Source organism: Carcharhinus amblyrhynchos, unplaced genomic scaffold (genome assembly GCF_965287045.1).
Source record: "Carcharhinus amblyrhynchos unplaced genomic scaffold, sCarAmb.v2.hapA chromosome_1339, whole genome shotgun sequence".
In the NCBI taxonomy this organism is placed as follows: domain Eukaryota; kingdom Metazoa; phylum Chordata; class Chondrichthyes; order Carcharhiniformes; family Carcharhinidae; genus Carcharhinus; species Carcharhinus amblyrhynchos.
This window is the reverse complement of record NW_027651079.1, coordinates 5,001-25,017: the sequence shown is the minus strand read 5'-3', so window position 1 is coordinate 25,017 and position 20,017 is coordinate 5,001. Positions and strand designations below refer to the sequence as shown.

Genomic DNA, 20,017 nt, shown 5'->3' with positions numbered 1-20,017 from the left:
GAGAGAGGAGGGAGGGGAAGAGAGAGAGAGGGAGGGGAAGAGAGAGAGAGGGAGGGGAAGAGAGAGAGAGGGAGGGGAAGAGAGAGAGAGGGAGGGAAGAGAAAAAAAGGTTTCTCAGTCCAAAGTCCTGTGAGTTGTGATTCTCGATCAGATAAACACAATCAGAGAGAATAATCCTGACCATCGCAGGTTCTAAACAATGACGGGGTGGGGTTAAACACACCCTTTTTAAATGGATTTATTTATCAGTGTCACAAATGTGGCTGACATTAACACCGCAATGAAGTTACTGTGAAAATCCCCCACCCTCCTGTCCGGGTTACACTGAGGGAGAATTTTCGTACGGCCCGATCCCCTCCCTAACCCTCACAGTCTCTGGGAGGAAACCCACGCAGATACGGGGAGAATGTGCAGACTCCGCACACACTGACAGTGACCCCGAGGCCGGGAATCGAACCCGGGTCCCCTGGCGCCGTGAGGCAGCAGCGCTGACCCCCTGTGCCATCTACAACACTCTGTCACACAGTGGTGTCCATTTGTCCAGCGGAGAGCAGGGTGCATCACCCCTCGTGACACTGTGTGCGTGTGTGTGTGGGGGGGGGGGGGGGGGGGGAGATACGATTTATTCTGGGGTGGGGTGACCTGACCCTCTGCATTCTGAGACCTGTAGGTGGGGGGAGGGAGGTCCGAGGGGGTGGAATTAGCCAGGTCCCTGACGAGCACGGGAACGCAGCTACTTCTCCAGGGACACACACAGAGCGATCGTCTCGCTGTGACAGAGGAGATGCTGAGAGACAGATTAGTGTGCGGGGAATCGACCAGGGCTCTGGGTGCTGGAGGGTGGAGGGCTCCCTCAATTCGGGGACCAGAGAAGGGACAGCATCTGTCGTAATCCCCCCAGCGCCCAACCCCAGATGGGGAAAGGGGGTAAATAAGCCGCTAAAAGGCATTAGGGGCAGGGAAGGGGCTTTAAATATGGCACCAATACCGCACCAATACCTGCTCAAAGTTCAGTTGGAGCCCCTGCTTGTCCTCCCGGGGTTTGGCAGAGAGAATGGAGTCACCTGGAACACAAATCCTGGTTAGCGAGGAACAGGACCCTCCCCACACAGTGTGGCGCTCCCTCAGCACTGACCCTCCCCACACAGTGCGGCGCTCCTCAGCACCGACCCTCCCCACACAGTGCGGCGCTCCCTCAGCACCGACCCTCCCCACACAGTGCGGCGCTCCCTCAGCACCGACCCTCCCCACACAGTGCGGCGCTCCCTCAGCACCGACCCTCCCCACACAGTGCGGCGCTCCCTCAGCACCGACCCTCCCTACAGTGCGGCGCTTCCCCAGCACGGCGCTACCACAGGGCAGTTACGGAAATGGGAAGGGGGATATTTACCCAGAAGGGTCATCGGTTGTTCAACGGAGATGATCTCTGTTTCTGGTGGAAGCTTCACCTAATGGGAGAGAGAAAATTCCAGAACATTCATCAACACCTTAAAATCAAACATCAGACAGAGAGAGAGAGGTGGGTAGGGGGCTGGAGGAGGTTACAGAGATAGGGAGGGGGTGTAGGGGGCTGGAGGGGGTTACAGAGATAGGGAGGGGGTGTAGGGGTGGCTGGAGGGGTTACAGAGATAGGGAGGGGGTGTCAGGGGCTGGAAGGGGTTACAGAGATAGGGAGGGGGTGTAGGGGAGGTGATGCCTTACCTGGTTGATCTGTTCCTGGGGGCCCTGTGCGATGGTGAATGGGACCTGGCGCCCTGAGGGGTGACTGAGGCAGAATTCCGAGTCGCAGAAGTTGCGGTCTCCCTTCCACGTTGTGCAAACCTCTCCCACACCACCTTCTGCTCCGACAGGAAGCCCTGGTCTGTCACCAGGAGATACAGGTGGCCCTGCACACACACACACAGCACATCATCACCCACCCTCCCCCACAGTGCGGCGCTCCCTCGGCACCCACCCTCCCCACAGTGCGGCGCTCCCTCGGCACCCACCCTCCCCACAGTGCGGCGCTCCCTCGGCACCCACCCTCCCCACAGTGCGGCGCTCCCTCGGCACCCACCCTCCCCACAGTGCGGCGCTCCCTCGGCACCCACCCTCCCCACAGTGCGGCGCTCCCTCGGCACCCACCCTCCCCACAGTGCGGCGCTCCCTCGGCACCCACCCTCCCCACAGTGCGGCGCTCCCTCGGCACCCACCCTCCCCACAGTGCGGCGCCCTCGGCACCAACCCTCCCCACAGTGCGGCGCTCCCTCGGCACCCACCCTCCCACAGTGCGGCGCTCCCTCACCTCCGACCCTCCCCACAGTGCGGCACTCCCTCACTGGGCGGGGGGTGGGGGTGGGGGTGGGGGTTCTGTACCTTGTGTTTGATGAGTGTGCTGAAATGGTTGTTTCGGAAGAAGACGCAGAGTTCCTCCTCCTTGGCCGCAGACGTCAACTCGCAGAGGCCATGATAGGTCAGCTGTGTCGCTGTGGCGTCCAGGAACTGCTCCGCCACCAGGCCTGCTCAGAGGGAGAGAGAGGGGAGGGGTGTGAGGGGTGGGGGTGTTAGCATCGCCGGCATCCCCCCTCTCCCTCCCCTACACCCCCTCCCCAATTACGCCCCCCCCCCCCCCCCCAACCCCGGCCTCCTGACACCCCTTCAGAGTGGCAACACATGGCCCCGTTGAGGCGGCTCTGGACTATTGAACTGGGGGAGGCCTCGCATCCGATGTCAACTGGAAAATCAACTGGGGGAGCCCTCACGATTGGCGTGAACCAGCAATTTGACTGGGGAGGCCTCGCATCTGATGTCAACTGGAAATTCAACTGGGGAGCCCTCACGCCTGGCGTGAACCAGAAATTCGACCGGGTGAGGCCTCGCAGCTGGTGTCAATGCGAAATTCGACCAGGGAAGGCATCGCTTCTGGTTTCAACCTGAAATTCAAATGGGGTAGGCGTCACATTTGAAGCAGCTCCCAATGCTGGAGTGTCGGGTGGGGGGGGAAATCAGCTACGACAGGCAGCACGCCAGTTCCTAGGGACACCCCTCACCCCCCCGCACCGGGCTCTCTTACGCTCTCACCTTCACTGACCAGCGCACTGTCTGAGGAGTGCTTCGAACTGATAATCTTCTCCACCAGTTGGTTATAGCTGCATCGGCCTACCGCGTGGATAGTCTCACAGCTCTGCAGGGAGGGAGGTGTAGTGTTGTGACGTTAGTGCTGACAAATTATGTAAAAAAAATTTTAAAATGCTTCAGTTTGAAACTTGCTATACTTGGAGAGTCAAAAGCTACACACACACATCCAGTACACAGACTGAAACAATGCATCAGAGGCAAAAAACAACGGGCTTGCTTTGGTAGCAGGCTTCAGATATTTGAACCAAAACATATTCTTCAATTTTAACCATTTGAAATAGGCATTTGAACGGCAGCAGCAGCCTACCAGGTATAAATTTAACGTTTTGGTAACCATAGAACCAGCACAGGAACGGGATCTTGGACCCCACCAAGGCTGTGCCGATCACGGTGCCTGCCTAAACTAAAACCGTACACGCTTACGGGGTCCATTTCCTTCCATTCCCATCCTATTCATGCATTTGTCTCATTGCCCTTAAATGCCGCTATCGTCCCTGTTCCCACCCCCTCCCTGGCAGCGAGTTCCACACTTCTGTGTAAAAAATGGGCCTCGTACATCTCCTCTGAACCCCCCCCCCACTGATCTTAAACCAAAGATGTGTAGGTTAGGGTGGATTGGCCATGCTAAATTGTCCCTTAGTGTCCAAAGATGTGTAGGTTAGGGTGGATTGGCCATGCTAAATTGTCCCTTAGTGTCCAAAGATGTGCGGGTTAGGGTGGATTGGCCATGCTAAATTGTCCCTTAGTGTCCACAGATGTACAGGTTAGGGTGATTGGCCATGCTAAATTGTCCCTTAGTGTCCACAGATGTACAGGTTAGGGTGGATTGGCCATGCTAAATTGTCCCCTAGTGTCCAAAGATGTGCGGGTTAGGGTGGATTGGCTATGCTAAATTGTCCCTTAGTGTCCAAAGATGTACAGGTTAGGGGGATTGGCCATGCTAAATTGTCCCTTAGTGTCCAAAGATGTGTAGGTTAGGGTGGATTGGCCGTGCTAAATGCTCACACAATACTCCAAGTGCGGCCGCACCAGTTTTGTACACTGCCTCGCGGCTCTGAAACCTAATCCCTCCGCCAATAAAACGCTGACGCACTTCTTAACAACCTGACCAACCTGGGTGCCAACTTTCAGGGGGTCTATTTACACAGACACCGAGCTCTCTCTGCTCGCCCACACTCTACGAGTATCTAACCATTAGCCCAGCGCTCTGCATTCCTGTCACTCCTTCCAAAGTGAATCACTTTTCCGCCTCTCGGCCCAGCTCTGCAGCTTATCCGTGCCCCGACACCGCAGTGAAGTTACTGTGGGGAAAAAAAAATAGCCCGCGCTCCGTTTGGAGAGAATTTCGCCACGGCGGCCCTAACCTGCACCGCCTTTCCGAGGAAAACTGGGGCACCCGCGGGAACCCACGCAGATACGGGGAGAAGTGCAGAGTCAGTGACCCACGCTGGGAATTGAACCTGGATCCCCGGCGCTCTGAGGCAGCAGAGCTACCTCACCGTGCCCCCCACCCCCCAACCCGTTAGATAAAGAAAGTGTTACTTCTACAGAGGAGGAGGTCAGAGGCTGTTGTGGGACTGGGCTCACTGCGTCCTCTGTAACCAGAGAGACACGGGCCGAGAGGTCGTCTCTGAACTCCACGTCGCAGGCAAACCCTTCCCCTGCTCTCTATCTCCTCCTCAACTCGCCCCTCAAAACCCATGGAATCTGCTTCCCAGATCACCACAGCCCACTGCGCACCCCCAGCAACTGCTGGTGAAACACACACCCAGCAGTAGACCCAAACATCCCCCAGGGAGGCAGACCGGGGGCCAAGGTTTAATACTCCGTTTTTAACGACACAGCCGTCCGCAAACCAGCCTCCCATCCACTGACTCCGTCTACACTTCCCGCTGCCTCGGGAAAAGCAGCCGGGATAATCAAGGACCCCCCCCACACACACCCCGGACATTCTCTCTCCACCTTCTTCCATCGGGGAAAAAAATACGAAAGTCTGAGGTCCCGTACCGACCGACTCAAGAACAGCTTCTTCCCTGCTGCTGTCAGACTTTTGAATGGACCTACCTCGCATTAAACTGATCTTTCTCTACACCCCTCGCTGTGACTGTAACACTACATTCTGCGCCCTCTCCTTTCCTTCTCTATGAACAGTATGCTTTGTCTGTATAGTGCACAAGAAACAATACTTTTCACTGTGTCCCAACACGTGAGAATAATAAATCAAATCCTCAGCACCGACCCTCCCCACAGTGCGGAGCTCCCTCAGCACCGACCCTCCCACAGTGCGGTGCTCCCTCGGCACCGACCCTCCCACAGTGCGGGACTCCCTCAGCACCGACCCTCCCACAGTGCGGGACTCCCTCAGCACCGACCCTCCCACAGTGCGGTGCTCCCTCGGCACCGACCCTCCCACAGTGCGGTGCTCCCTCGGCACCGACCCTCCCCACAGTGCAGCGCTCCCTCAGCACCGACCCACTAACCTGGGGATCGATGAGCCAGCCGTGGTAAAGTGGGATGTCTAACATATCGAAGATGATACATTCCGGAGTATACTCAAAATCCCCGACTCCCGTAAAACGCACATTCACATCGAAACCTGTGGACAGCTTCGGGAGGATGGACATCGCATCACTCATATTCTACAGGGGGGAAGGGAGAGAGGGAATGAAAGAGGGGAGGAAGGAGAGAGGGAGGGAGAGAAGAAAAGGTTTCTGAGTACAAAGTCCTGTGAGTTGTGATTCTCAATCAGATAAACACAATCAGAGTGAATAATCCTGACCATCGCAGGTTCTAAACAATGACGGGGTGGGGTTAAACACACCCTTTTAAATGGATTTATCTATCAGTGTCACAAATGTGGCTGACATTAACACCGCAATGAAGTTACTGTGAAAATCCCCCACCCTCCTGTCCGGGTTACACCGAGGGAGAATTTCGCACGGCCCGACCCACCCCCGAACCCTCACAGTCTCTGGAAGGGAACCCACGCAGACACGGGGAGAACGTGCAGACTCCGCACACACTGACAGTGAGCCGAGGCCGGGAATCGAACCCGGCTCTCCGGCACCGTGAGGCAGCAGCGCTGACCCCCCTGTGCCACCTACAACACTCTGTCACACAGCGGTGTCCATTTGTCCAGCGGAGAGCAGGGTGCATCACCCCTCGTGACACTGTGTGTGCGTGGGGGGGGATACGATTTATTCTGGGGTGGGGTGACCTGACCCTCTGCATTCTGAGACCTGGTAGGTGGGGGGAGGGAGGTCCGAGGGGGTGGAATTAGCCAGGTCCCTGACGAGCTCGGGTACGCAGCTACTTCTCCAGGACACACACAGAGCGATCGTCTCGCTGTGACAGAGGAGATGCTGAGAGACAGATTAGTGTGCGGGGAATCGACCAGGGCTCTGGGTGCTGGAGGGTGGACAGCTCCCTCAATTCGGGGACCAGGGAAGGGACAGCATGTGTCGTAATCCCCCCAGCGCCCCACCCCAGATGGGGAAGGGGGTAAACAAGCAGCAAAAGGCATTAAGGGCAGGGAAGGGGCTTTAAATATGGCACCAATACCTGCTCAAAGTTCAGCTGGAGCCCCTGCTTGTCCTCCTGAGGTTTGGCAGAGAGAATGGAGTCACCTGGAACGCAAATCCTGGGTTAGCGAGGAACAGGACCCTCCCCACACAGTGCGGCGCTCCCTCGGCACCGACCCTCCCCACAGTGCGGCGCTCCCTCAGCACCGACCCTCCCCACAGTGCGGCGCTTCCCCCGGCACCGACCCTCCCCACAGTGCGGCGCTCCCTCGGCACCGACCCTCCCACAGTGCGGCGCTCCCTCAGCACCGACCCTCCCCACAGTGCGGCACTTCCCCCGGCACCGACCCTCCCCACAGTGCGGCGCTTCCCCCGGCACCGACCCTCCCCACAGTGCGGCGCTTCCCCCGGCACCGACCCTCCCCACAGTGCGGCGCTTCCCCCGGCACCGACCCTCCCCACAGTGCGGCGCTCCCTCGGCACCGACCCTCCCCACAGTGCGGCGCTCCCTCGGCACCGACCCTCCCACAGTGCGGCGCTCCCTCGGCACCGACCCTCCCACAGTGCGGCACTCCCTCAGCACCGACCCTCCCCACAGTGTGGCGCTCCCTTGGCACCGACCCTCCCCACAGTGCGGCGCTCCCTCGGCACCGACCCTCCCCACAGTGCGGCGCTCCCTCGGCACTGACCCTCCCCACAGTGCGGCGCTCCCTCGGCACTGACCCTCCCCACAGTGCGGCGCTCCCTCGGCACCGACCCTCCCCACAGGGCAGTTACGGAAACGGGAAGGGGGGATATTTACCCAGAAGGGTCATCAGTTTTTCAACGGAGATGATCTCTGTTTCTGGTGGAAGCTTCACCTAATGGGAGAGAGAAAATTCCAGAACATTCATCAACACCTTAAAATCAAACATCAGACAGAGATAGGGAGGGGGTGTAGGGGGCTGGAGGAGGTTACAGAGATAGGGAGGGGGGTGTAGGGGCTGGAGGTGGTTACAGAGATAGGGAGGGGGTGTAGGGGGCTGGAGGGGGTTACAGAGATAGGGAGGGGGTGTAGGGGGCTGGAGGGGGTTACAGAGATAGGGAGGGGGGTGGAGAGGGTTACAGAGATAGGGAGGGAGGTGTAGGGGGCTGGAGGAGGTTACAGAGATAGGGAGGGGGTGTAGGGGCTGGAGGGGGTTACAGAGATAGGGAGGGGGGTGGAGGGGGGTGGAGGGGGTTACAGAGATAGGGAGGGGGTGGAGGGGGTTACAGAGATAGGGAGGGGGTGGAGGGGGTTACAGAGATAGGGAGGGGGTGGAGGGGGTTACAGAGATAGGGAGGGGGTGGAGGGGGTTACAGAGATAGGGAGGGGGTGGAGGGGGTTACAGAGATAGGGAGGGGGTGGAGGGGGTTACAGAGATAGGGAGGGGGTGGAGGGGGTTACAGAGATAGGGAGGGGGTGGAGGGGGTTACAGAGATAGGGAGGGGGTGGAGGGGGTTACAGAGATAGGGAGGGGGTGGAGGGGGTTACAGAGATAGGGAGGGGGTGGAGGGGGTTACAGAGATAGGGAGGGGGTGGAGGGGGTTACAGAGATAGGGAGGGGGTGGAGGGGGTTACAGAGATAGGGAGGGGGTGGAGGGGGTTACAGAGATAGGGAGGGGGTGGAGGGGGTTACAGAGATAGGGAGGGGGTGGAGGGGGTTACAGAGATAGGGAGGGGGTGGAGGGGGTTACAGAGATAGGGAGGGGGTGGAGGGGGTTACAGAGATAGGGAGGGGGTGGAGGGGGTTACAGAGATAGGGAGGGGGTGGAGGGGGTTACAGAGATAGGGAGGGGGTGGAGGGGGTTACAGAGATAGGGAGGGGGTGGAGGGGGTTACAGAGATAGGGAGGGGGTGGAGGGGGTTACAGAGATAGGGAGGGGGTGGAGGGGGTTACAGAGATAGGGAGGGGGTGGAGGGGGTTACAGAGATAGGGAGGGGGTGGAGGGGGTTACAGAGATAGGGAGGGGGTGGAGGGGGTTACAGAGATAGGGAGGGGGTGGAGGGGGTTACAGAGATAGGGAGGGGGTGGAGGGGGTTACAGAGATAGGGAGGGCGGTGTAGGGGGTTACAGAGATAGGGAGGGGGGTGGAGGGGGTTACAGAGATAGGGAGGGGGTGGAGGGGGTTACAGAGATAGGGAGGGGGTGGAGGGGGTTACAGAGATAGGGAGGGGGTGGAGGGGGTTACAGAGATAGGGAGGGGGTGGAGGGGGTTACAGAGATAGGGAGGGGCTGGAGGGGGTGACAGAGATAGGGAGGGAGGGTGGAGGGGGTGACAGAGATAGGGAGGGAGGGTGGAGGGGGTGACAGAGATAGGGAGGGAGGGTGGAGGGGGTGACAGAGATAGGGAGGGAGGGTGGAGGGGGTGACAGAGATAGGGAGGGAGGGTGGAGGGGGTTACAGAGATAGGGAGGGGGGTGGAGGGGGTGACAGAGATAGGGAGGGAGGGTGGAGGGGGTGACAGAGATAGGGAGGGAGGGTGGAGGGGGTGACAGAGATAGGGAGGGAGGGTGGAGGGGGTGACAGAGATAGGGAGGGAGGAAGGAGGGAGTGACAGAGATAGGGAGGGAGGGTGGAGCGGGGTGACAGAGATAGGGAGGGAGGGTGGAGGGGGTGACAGAGATAGGGAGGGAGGGTGGAGGGGGTGACAGAGATAGGGAGGGAGGGTGGAGGGGGTGACAGAGATAGGGAGGGAGGGTGGAGGGGGTGACAGAGATAGGGAGGGAGGGTGGAGGGGGTGACAGAGATAGGGAGGGAGGGTGGAGGGGGTGACAGAGATAGGGAGGGAGGGTGGAGGGGGTGACAGAGATAGGGAGGGAGGGTGGAGGGGGTGACAGAGATAGGGAGGGAGGGTTGGGCCTCGCACCTTCCATCGTAGGAGGAGGATGTTGATGAGGGCGATGAGGGGACAGGGTCCCTTCTCGCTCTGAGTGATGAGGGGGGTCCGCTCCCCCTTCCAGACGATCCACTTGACCAGGTGGAAGGTGTCGGCCGGGTCGCTGCGGGCCGTCTCCGGCCTGGAGGAGGGGGCGCCGGGCGAGGGCGAGCCGGGCGCCTCCGCCCTCGAGCCCTCCTCCCGCTCCGACTCCCGGCTCTCCGACCGGCCGTCCCCGTCCGACCTCCGACCCTCGGCCGGCGGGGGCTCGCCCGCCTCCCCCTCCTCGAGGGCCGAGGGAGGGGGTTTCCCCTCGGCGGGAGGCGGCGAGGTCAGCGCGGCGCCCTCCGCCTCTCGGCCCGGGGCGGACATTCTTCCCTCCTCTCTCCTTCCAGTGACCCCCCCCAGGAGGATGGACACTCGGTGGAAGTCCCAGATGCTGAGGTAACCCTACGTCCCTTCCCTCTCCGTCCCTGTTGAAAAGCGGGAGGAAAGTTCCTGTCAGCAACGGCGGCCGCCACACCGGAAATGAAAGCTCCTACGCAGTTCAACGAGCGCGGGGGCGGCGCGAGGAGCGCACTTCCGGTGGGTCCTGCAGCGCCACCGCCAGGCCTGGAAGAGTGGGAGGACTTCCCCAAAAGGGCTCATGGCCAAATATCTTTGGACACTAAGGGGCAATTTAGCACGGCCAATCCACCCTAACCTACACATCTTTGGACACTAAGGGACAATTTAGCATGGCCAATCCACCCTAACCTACACATCTTTGGACACTAAGGGACAATTTAGCATGGCCAATCCACCCTAACCTACACATCTTTGGACACTAAGGGACAATTTAGCATGGCCAATCCACCCTAACCTACACATCTTTGGACACTAGGGGACAATTTAGCATGGCCAATCCACCCTAACCTACACATCTTTGGACACTAAGGGACAATTTAGCATGGCCAATCCACCCTAACCTACACATCTTTGGACACTAAGGGGCAATTTAGCATGGCCAATCCACCCTAACCTGCACATCTCTGGACACTAAGGGACAATTTAGCACGGCCAATCCACCCTAACCTACACATCTTTGGACACTAAGGGACAATTTAGCACGGCCAATCCACCCTAACCTGCACATCTCTGGACACTAAGGGACAATTTAGCACGGCCAATCCACCCTAACCTACACATCTTTGGACACTAAGGGACAATTTAGCACGGCCAATCCCCCCTAACCTACACATCTTTGGACACTAAGGGACAATTTAGCACGGCCAATCCACCCTAACCTACACATCTTTGGACACTAAGGGACAATTTAGCATGGCCAATCCACCCTAACCTACACATCTTTGGACACTAAGGGGCAATTTAGCACGGCCAATCCACCCTAACCTACACATCTTTGGACACTAAGGGGCAATTTAGCACGGCCAATCCACCCTAACCTACACATCTTTGGACACTAAGGGGCAATTTAGCATGGCCAATCCACCCTAACTTACACATCTTTGGACACTAAGGAACAATTTAGCACGGCCAATCCACCCTAACCTACACATCTTTGGACACTAAGGGGCAATTTAGCACGGCCAATCCACCCTAACCTACACATCTTTGGACACTAAGGGGCAATTTAGCATGGCCAATCCACCCTAACCTACACATCTTTGGACACTAAGGGGCAATTTAGCACGGCCAATCCACCCTAACCTACACATCTTTGGACACTAAGGGGCAATTTAGCATGGCCAATCCCCCTAACCTACACATCTCTGGACACCCCAATGGTTTCATAGCCATCTGTATGGGTGACAGAACGGGTTAGCACTGCTGTCTCGTGGCCCCAGGGACCCGGGTTCGATTCCCAGCTCGGGTCACTGTCTGTGTGGAGTCTGCACATTCTCCCCGTGTCTGCGTGGGTTTCCTCCGGGTGCTCCGGTTTCCTCCCAGAGACTGTGCTGGTTCGGGGGTGGATCGGGGCTGTGCTAAATTCTCCCTCAGTGTCACCCCCAACAGGAGAGTGGGGGATTTTCACAGTAACTTCATTGCGGTGTTAATGTTAGCCGACTTGTGACACGGATAAATAAATTTTAACTTGACTTTGAACCCCAGATCATTTTTTATTGAATTTGAATTCCACCATCTGCCGTGGATGGGATTCGAACCCGGGTCCCCCAGAACATTAGCTGGAATTTCTGGATGAAATAGCCTTCGTGTGACAGAGGTTTACAGCAGGGAACTGGCCCTTCAGCCCAACTTGTCCATGCTGCCCTCTCTTTGTTTTAAACCCCTAAGCGAATCCCAATTGCCCGCATTTGGCCCATACCCCTCTACGCCCGTCTGACCCATCTAAACGCTTTTTAAACGATAAAACTGTACCCGCCTCTACTACTGCCTCTGGCAGCTCGTTCCAGACACTCACCACCCTCTGGGTGAAAAAATTGCCCCTCTTTTGTCTCTCTCCCCCTCTCCCCTTAAACCTACACCCTCTAGTTTTAGACTCCCCTACCTTTGGGTAAAGATATTGACTATCTCACTGATCTGTGCCCCTCGTTATTTTATAGACCTCTATAAGATCACCCCTCCAGAGAAAAAAGTCCCAGTCTATCCCAGCCTCTCCCCAATCCATCAAGTCCCGGGAGCATCCTAGTAAATCTTTTCTTGCACTCTTTCTAGTTTAATAATATCCTTTCTATAATAGGGTGACCCGAACTGTACACAAGTGTGGCCTTACCAATGTCTTGTACAACTTCAACAAGACGTCCCCAACTCCTGTACCCAATGTTCCGGTTATCGCCTCCCCACGATGCAGGGATCTCCCGGGGGAACGGGAACCTGGCCTGATTCTCAGCCTTTCCTTATTTTTCATCCCGTCCGTTAAAGGCCGGGACGCGACGCCAGCAATCGGCAAACGGGGAAATCCTCGCCGAAGGCGCTCAGAGTCTTCGTCAGGGGAAGATCTCCAAATTGGGCAGCGGAAGGCGCGCCCTCTCCTGGGATGGAGAGGGACTTCGGATCGCGTGGCGTTCGAGGGAGAGACTGGCTCTAGGGCCAAGTGGCCTCCCTCCAGCATACCATTCATAGAGTACATAGATTTATTATTGCCACGTGTATTGGGATACAGTGAAAAGTATTGTTTCATGCGCGTTATATCGACAAAGCATACCATTCATAGAGTACATCGATTTATTATTGTCACTGGGATACAGTGAAAATTATTGTTTCTTGCGCGCTATACAAAGCATACCATTCATAGAGTACATAGATTTATTATTGCCACGTGTATTGGGATACAGTGAAAAGCATCGTTTCTTGTGCACTATACAAAGCATACCATTCATAGAGTACATCGATTTATTATTGTCACTGGGATACAGTGAAAATTATTGTTTCTTGCGCGCTATACAAAGCATACCATTCATAGAGTACATAGATTTATTATTGCCACGTGTATTGGGATACAGTGAAAAGCATCGTTTCTTGTGCACTATACAAAGCATACCATTCATAGAGTACATCGATTTATTATTGTCACTGGGGTACAGTGAAAATTATTGTTTCTTGCGCGCTATACAAAGCATACCATTCATAGAGTACATAGATTTATTATTGCCACGTGTATTGGGATACAGTGAAAAGTATTGTTTCTTGCGCGCTATATAGACAAAGCATACCATTCATAGAGTACATAGATTTATTATTGCCACGTGTATTGGGATACAGTGAAAAGCATCGTTTCTTGTGCACTATACAAAGCATACCATTCATAGAGTACATCGATTTATTATTGTCACTGGGATACAGTGAAAATTATTGTTTCTTGCGCGCTATACAAAGCATACCATTCATAGAGTACATAGATTTATTATTGCCACGTGTATTGGGATACAGTGAAAAGCATCGTTTCTTGTGCACTATACAAAGCATACCATTCATAGAGTACATAGATTTATTATTGTCACTGGGATACAGTGAAAATTATTGTTTCTTGCGCACTATACAAAGCATGCCATTCATAGAGTACATAGATTAGATTTATTGCTGTCCCCCCCCACCCTCTGTCATCGCAGATTCCTCATTTTCATTGCCCCCTTCCCCAGCCCCACCACCAGCCCTCAGGGACGGACGCCACGGAGAGGTGGGGGTAGAGACTGTATCTGCCAAGGAGGTCCGGGAAGCCTGAACACTAGGCCCCACGGCCCTGCACCGGCATGGAGGAGGACGAGGAGGGGATGTGAACGGGGTGGGGGGAGGGGGAGGTGTCGCAAGCCGGGGTGGGGGGGACACTAGCTGGTATTTTACCTCACTCCCACCCACTCCCCAATCAAAGGTGGGTGCGTTCACCCACCCTCTCCCCTGCTCGCAGCGCCCCCTATAGCGGAATGCCCTCCGGCACCCGATGGCGTGCCAGTGGAGGGTGCTGATTGGCGGCCCAAAGAGTGTCGGGGGTGGGGTGGGGGGTGGGGTTAACCACCGTGGTTACCTACCCCCACCACCCCCACACTGACCCCCGCCGCCTGCAACCCTCCCCTCAGTGTCTCCAGGGCTGCCGGTCACTCGCAGTCCCTGAAGGCAACACCAGGTGGCGGCAGAGGCCACCATTTTGGGTCAACGTTCATTGAAATGGAGGGGGGGGGTAGGCCGTTCGGCCCATCTCCCCGGCCTCGCCGTTCATTCTAATCATGGCTGATCATTCATTATCCCAATGCACCCCCCCCCCCCACCCAACCTTTCCCCCCATATCCCTTTAGCCCCGAGAGCAATATCGAATTTCCATCTCCAAATCACACAATGTTTTGGTCTTGACTACTTCCTGTGGGAGGGAGAGAGAGAGAGAGATGGAGAGATAAAGAGAGATGGAGAGAGAGAGAGATGGAGAGAGAGAGAGATGGAGAGAGAGAGAGATGGAGAGATAGAGAGAGATGGAGAGAGAGAGAGATGGAGAGAGAGAGAGAGAGAGAGAGAGATGGGGAGAGAGAGGGAGGGGGAGAGAGAGATGGAGAGAGAGAGAGATGGAGAGAGAGAGAGAGATGGAGAGAGAGAGAGATGGAGAGAGAGTGAGACACAGAGAGAGAGAGAGAGACGGAGATGGAGAGAGAGATGGAGAGAGTGGGATGGGGAGAGAGAGAGCGAGATGGAGAGAGAGAGATGGGGAGAGAGAGAGAGAGATGGAGAGAGAGAGAGACAGAGAAAGAGAGAGAGATGGAGAGAGAGTGAGACACAGAGAGAGAGAGAGACGGAGATGGAGAGAGAGATGGAGAGAGAGTGAGACACAGAGAGAGAGAGAGAGACGGAGATGGAGAGAGAGAGAGATAGAGATGGAGAGAGAGAGATGGGGAGAGAGAGAGAGAGAGGGGGAGAGAGAGATGGAGAGAGAGAGAGATGGAAAGAGAGAGATGGGGAGAGAGAGAGATGGAGAGAGAGAGATGAAGAGAGAGAGAGACGGAGAATGAGAGAGAGACGGAGAGAGAGTGAGACACAGAGAGAGAGAGAGAGAGACGGAGATGGAGAGAGAGAGAGTGAGATGGTGAGAGAGAGAGACGGAGAGAGAGAGAGATGGAGAAAGAGTGAGACGCAGAGAGAGAGAGAGACGGACAGAGAGAGAGAGACAGGGAGAGAGATAGATGGGGAGAGATAGAGATGGAGTTGGAGAGAGAGAGTGAGATGGCGAGACTGTGAGACGGAGAGAAAGAGAGGGAGTGAAACGGAGAGAGAGAGAAGGTGAAGAAATTTCCCCTCCCCTCAGTTCTAAAAGGTTTACCCCTTATCCTCAAACTCTGACCCCCCCCCCAGTTCTGGACTCCCCCCAACCATCAGGAACATTCTTTCTGAATCTAACCCTGTTAGGAGAATGTAAATGGTGGGACTCTGAAGAGTGCAGGAGGGCAGAGGGATCTGGGAATACAGGGACAGAATCCCCTAAAAGTGACGTCACAGCTGGATCGGGTCGTAAAGAGTGCTTTTGGTACATTATAAATCGGAGTATCGTGTATAAAAGTGTTAGGGTGAGGTTATATAAGGCATTAGTGAGGCTGAAATTAGAGTGTTGTGTAGAGTTTTGGTCACCTGGTTACAGGAAAGATGTAAATGAGGTTGAAAGAGTGCAGAGAAGGATATTTGCCGGGAAGCTGAGTCACAGAGAGAGAGATTGGATAGGTTAGGACTTTATTCCCTGGAGAATGAGGGGAGATTTGATAGAGGTGCATAAGGTGAGATTGGTATAGTGAATGCGAGTAGGCTTTTTCCACTGAGGCTCGGGGGGAGGAAATAAACCAGAGGGCATGGGTTAAAGGGGGAAAAGTTTAAAGGGAATATTAGGGGGGGGTTTCTTCACCCAGAGAGTGGTGGGAGAGTGGAATGAGCTGCCGGATAAATGCGGGGTCACTTTTAAGAAAATCTTGGACAGGTACATGGATGAGAGGGGGGTGGAGGGAGATGGTTCAAGTGCAGGTCAGTGGGACTAGGCAAAAAAAATGGTTCGAAACAGACAGGAACAGCCAAAAGGCCTGTTTCTAAGCTGTAATTTTCGATAGTTCTACACTGTCCCCCATCAAACACTCCCAGGACAGGTACAGCATGGGGTTAGATACAGAGTAAAGCTCCCTCTACACTGTCCCCCCCATCAAACACTCCCAGGACAGGTACAGCACGGGGTTAGATACAGAGTAAAGCTCCCTCTACACTGTCCCCCCATCAAACACTCCCAGGACAGGTACAGCACGGGGTTAGATACAGAGTAAAGCTCCCTCTACACTGTCCCCCCATCAAACACTCCCAGGACAGGTACAGCACGGGGTTAGATACAGAGTAAAGCTCCCTCTACACTGTCCCCCCATCAAACACTCCCAGGACAGGTACAGCACGGGGTTAGATACAGAGTAAAGCTCCCTCTACACTGTCCCCCATCAAACACTCCCAGGACAGGTACAGCACGGGGTTAGATACAGAGTAAAGCTCCCTCTACACTGTCCCCCCCATCAAACACTCCCAGGACAGGGACAGCACGGGGTTAGATACAGAGTAAAGCTCCCTCTACACTGTCCCCCATCAAACACTCCCAGGACAGGTACAGCACGGGGTTAGATACAGAGTAAAGCTCCCTCTACACTGTCCCCCATCAAACACTCCCAGGACAGGTACAGCACGGGGTTAGATACAGAGTAAAGCTCCCTCTACACTGTCCCCCCCATCAAACAAACCCAGGACAGGGACAGCACGGGGTTAGATACAGAGTAAAGCTCCCTCTACACTGTCCCCCCATCAAACACTCCCAGGACAGGTACAGCACGGGGTTAGATACAGAGTAAAGCTCCCTCTACACTGTCCCCCCATCAAACACTCCCAGGACAGGTACAGCACGGGGTTAGATACAGAGTAAAGCTCCCTCTACACTGTCCCCCCATCAAACACTCCCAGGACAGGGACAGCACGGGGTTAGATACAGAATAAAGCTCCCTCTACACTGTCCCCCCCATCAAACACTCCCAGGACAGGTACAGCACGGGGTTAGATACAGAGTAAAGCTCCCTCTACACTGTCCCCCCATCAAACACTCCCAGGACAGGTACAGCACGGGGTTAGATACAGAGTAAAGCTCCCTCTACACTGTCCCCCATCAAACACTCCCAGGACAGGTACAGCACGGGGTTAGATACAGAGTAAAGCTCTCCTTACACTGTCCCCCCATCAAACACTCCCAGGACAGGTACAGCACGGGGTTAGATACAGAGTAAAGCTCCCTCTACACTGTCCCCATCAAACACTCCCAGGACAGGTACAGCATGGGATTAGATACAGAGTAAAGCTCCCTCTACACTGTCCCCCCATCAAACACTCCCAGGACAGGTACAGCACGGGTTAGATACAGAGTAAAGCTCCCTCTACACTGTCCCTGCATCAAACACTCCCAGGACAGGTACAGCACAGGGTTAGATACAGAGTAAAGCTCCCTCTACACTGTCCCCCATCAAACACTCCCAGGACAGGTACAGCACGGGGTTAGATACAGAGTAAAGCTCCCTCGACACTGTCCCCCCCATCAAACACTCCCAAGACAGGTACAGCACGGGGTTAGATACAGAGTAAAGCTCCCTCTACACTGTCCCCCCCATCAAACACTCCCAGGACAGGTACAGCACGGGGTTAGATACAGAGTAAAGCTCCCTCTACACTGTCCCTGCATCAAACACTCCCAGGACAGGTACAGCACAGGGTTAGATACAGAGTAAAGCTCCCTCTACACTGTCCCCCATCAAACACTCCCAGGACAGGTACAGCACGGGGTTAGATACAGAGTAAAGCTCCCTCGACACTGTCCCCCCCATCAAACACTCCCAAGACAGGTACAGCACGGGGTTAGATACAGAGTAAAGCTCCCTCTACACTGTCCCCCCCATCAAACACTCCCAGGACAGGTACAGCACGGGGTTAGATACAGAGTAAAGCTCCCTCTACACTGTCCCCCCCATCAAACACTCCCAGGACAGGTACAGCACGGGGTTAGATACAGAGTAAAGCTCCCTCTACACTGTCCCCCCATCAAACACTCCCAGGACACGGGGTTAGATACAGAGTAAAGCTCTCCTTACACTGTCCCCCACTGTGTTTCAGCGACAGCCCCAGACAGGCTAATCTGAGTGTTCTGCCTTCCTCTCTGCGTCTCTCTCTCTCTGCCTCAGCCTCTCTCTCTTGAGTCGCATAGTCCCCTCCCTCCCCCCTTCCTGCTCCCCTCGCTGACCCACCTCTGGGGACGTGTGGGTGGCTCCCCCCCCCCCTCCCCACACTCCCGCCAGTCTCGGAGAGAGCCGGTAGGTGTGTCCGTGGACACACACACGCCTCCCTCCAGCCCCCCCCCTCTATAAAGCAACAGCAGCGACAGCTCCCGCAGGCAGAGAGAGCGAGCCACAGAGACGGACAGGGAAAGCTGCGGGGAAACCCCCGAGCGAGAGCCAGCGATTTTCTCCACCCCCACCCCCCACACACACACCCACCACCGTTACAATCCCCAAAGAAAACCAACAACCTCCCCCTCAACTCCCTCCCCGCTGTCCCCCCCTCCAGCAGGACCGAGAAGCAGAGATACATCCGCTTCGAGACTCTCCCCCACCCACCGGATCAACGACACCTCCCTCACTGAGCACCAGCGAGAGGCAGCGATACCACCACCCCCGCACCCCCACATCCAGCAAACACCACCCCCACTGTCGGCGGGGCTCAGAGGTACGCACCGAGAGGCTGTTTTATTTGTTTGATTTGATTTATTATCGTCACAGGTATTGGGAGACAGTGAAAAGTATTGTTTCTTGAGCGCTATACAGACAAAGCATACCATTCATAGAGTACATAGATTTGATTTATTATTGTCACGTGTATTGGGACAGTGAAAAGTATTGTTTCTTGCGTGTTATACAGACAAAGCATACTGCTCATAGAGTACATAGATTTGATTTATTATTGTCACTGGGACGCAGTGAAAAGTATTGTTTCTTGTGCGCTATACAGATAAAGCATACCATTCATAGAGTACATAGATTTGATTTATTATTGTCACATGTATCGGGATACAGTGAAAAGTCTTGTTTCTTGTGTGCTAGACAAAGCATACCATTCATAGAGTACATAGATTTGATTTATTATTGTCACGTGTATCGGGATACAGTGAAAAGTATTGTTTCTTGCGCGCTATACAAAGCATACCATTCATAGAGTACATAGATTTGATTTATTATCGTCACGTGTATTGGATTACAGTGAAAAGTATTGTTTCTTGCGCGCTATACAGACAAAGCATACTGTTCATAGAGTACATAGATTTGATTTATTATTCTTGCGCGTTATACAGGCAAAGCATACTCTCATTGAGACGTATAAGATGATGAATGGGATGGATAGGATAGAGGTGGAGAGGCTCTTCCCGCTCAGAAAGGACAGTAGGACTAGGGGGCACAGCCTCAAGATAAAGGGGAGGCGGTTTAGAACGGAGTTGAGGAGGAACTTCTTCACTCAAAGGGTGGTGAATCTCTGGAATTCTCTGCCCGTTGAAGTGGTGGAGGCTGCCTCGCTAAATATATTTAAGACGCGGGTTGATGGGTTTTTGATAAGAGAGGGGATTAAGGGTTATGGGGAGAGGGCGGGAATGTGGAACTGAGCCACGACAGATCAGCCATGATCTTATTGAATGGCGGGGCAGGCTCGAAGGGCCAGATGGCCGACTCCTGCTCCTATTTCTTATGTTCTTATGTTCTGTTGTCTTGTAGGTGCTGTCCGGAAGGCGTTCCTTGTTTCGGAGACCAGGCCGAGGATCGTGTCAGCGGGAGGGGGTCCATGTGGTTCCTAGAGAGGGCCGGCCAAGAGGGCGAGAGCGGGAGGGGTGGACAGGCCCACCCCAACGTGCTGACCCCGGACACGATCCCCGAGTTCGTCATCCCCCCCTCGCTGCAGCTGGGGAGGCGGGGTGTCCGTCGGGCCTCCCCCCGGGGAGC

The 20,017-nt window shown here is 55.2% G+C and overlaps 1 protein-coding gene and 1 pseudogene across 2 annotated transcripts in view; one reads left to right on the top strand and one right to left on the bottom strand.

Moving 5' to 3' along the window:
• Positions 1-999: 999 nt before the first annotated feature.
• On the bottom strand, positions 1,000-10,065 carry LOC145340724 (ubiquitin carboxyl-terminal hydrolase MINDY-1-like; the record flags this gene model as incomplete). Its single annotated transcript, XM_080185185.1, is given in 11 exon segments — positions 1,000-1,064; positions 1,391-1,448; positions 1,702-1,803; positions 1,805-1,822; positions 1,824-1,886; positions 2,356-2,498; positions 3,061-3,163; positions 5,598-5,756; positions 6,679-6,743; positions 7,441-7,498; positions 9,528-10,065. Coding segments are annotated over 11 exon segments (1,215 nt in total), but the record flags the coding sequence as incomplete, so codon positions are not given.
• Positions 10,066-18,571: 8,506 nt separating this feature from the next.
• LOC145340723 (C2 calcium-dependent domain-containing protein 4C-like) overlaps positions 18,572-20,017 on the top strand; it is a 2,359-nt pseudogene continuing 913 nt past the window's right edge. The window contains exons 1-2 of the transcript XR_013886284.1: positions 18,572-18,755; positions 19,793-20,017. The exon at positions 19,793-20,017 is cut by the window's right edge and continues 913 nt beyond it. The product of XR_013886284.1 is annotated as a C2 calcium-dependent domain-containing protein 4C-like (transcript). The remainder of the gene's footprint in view (positions 18,756-19,792) is intronic.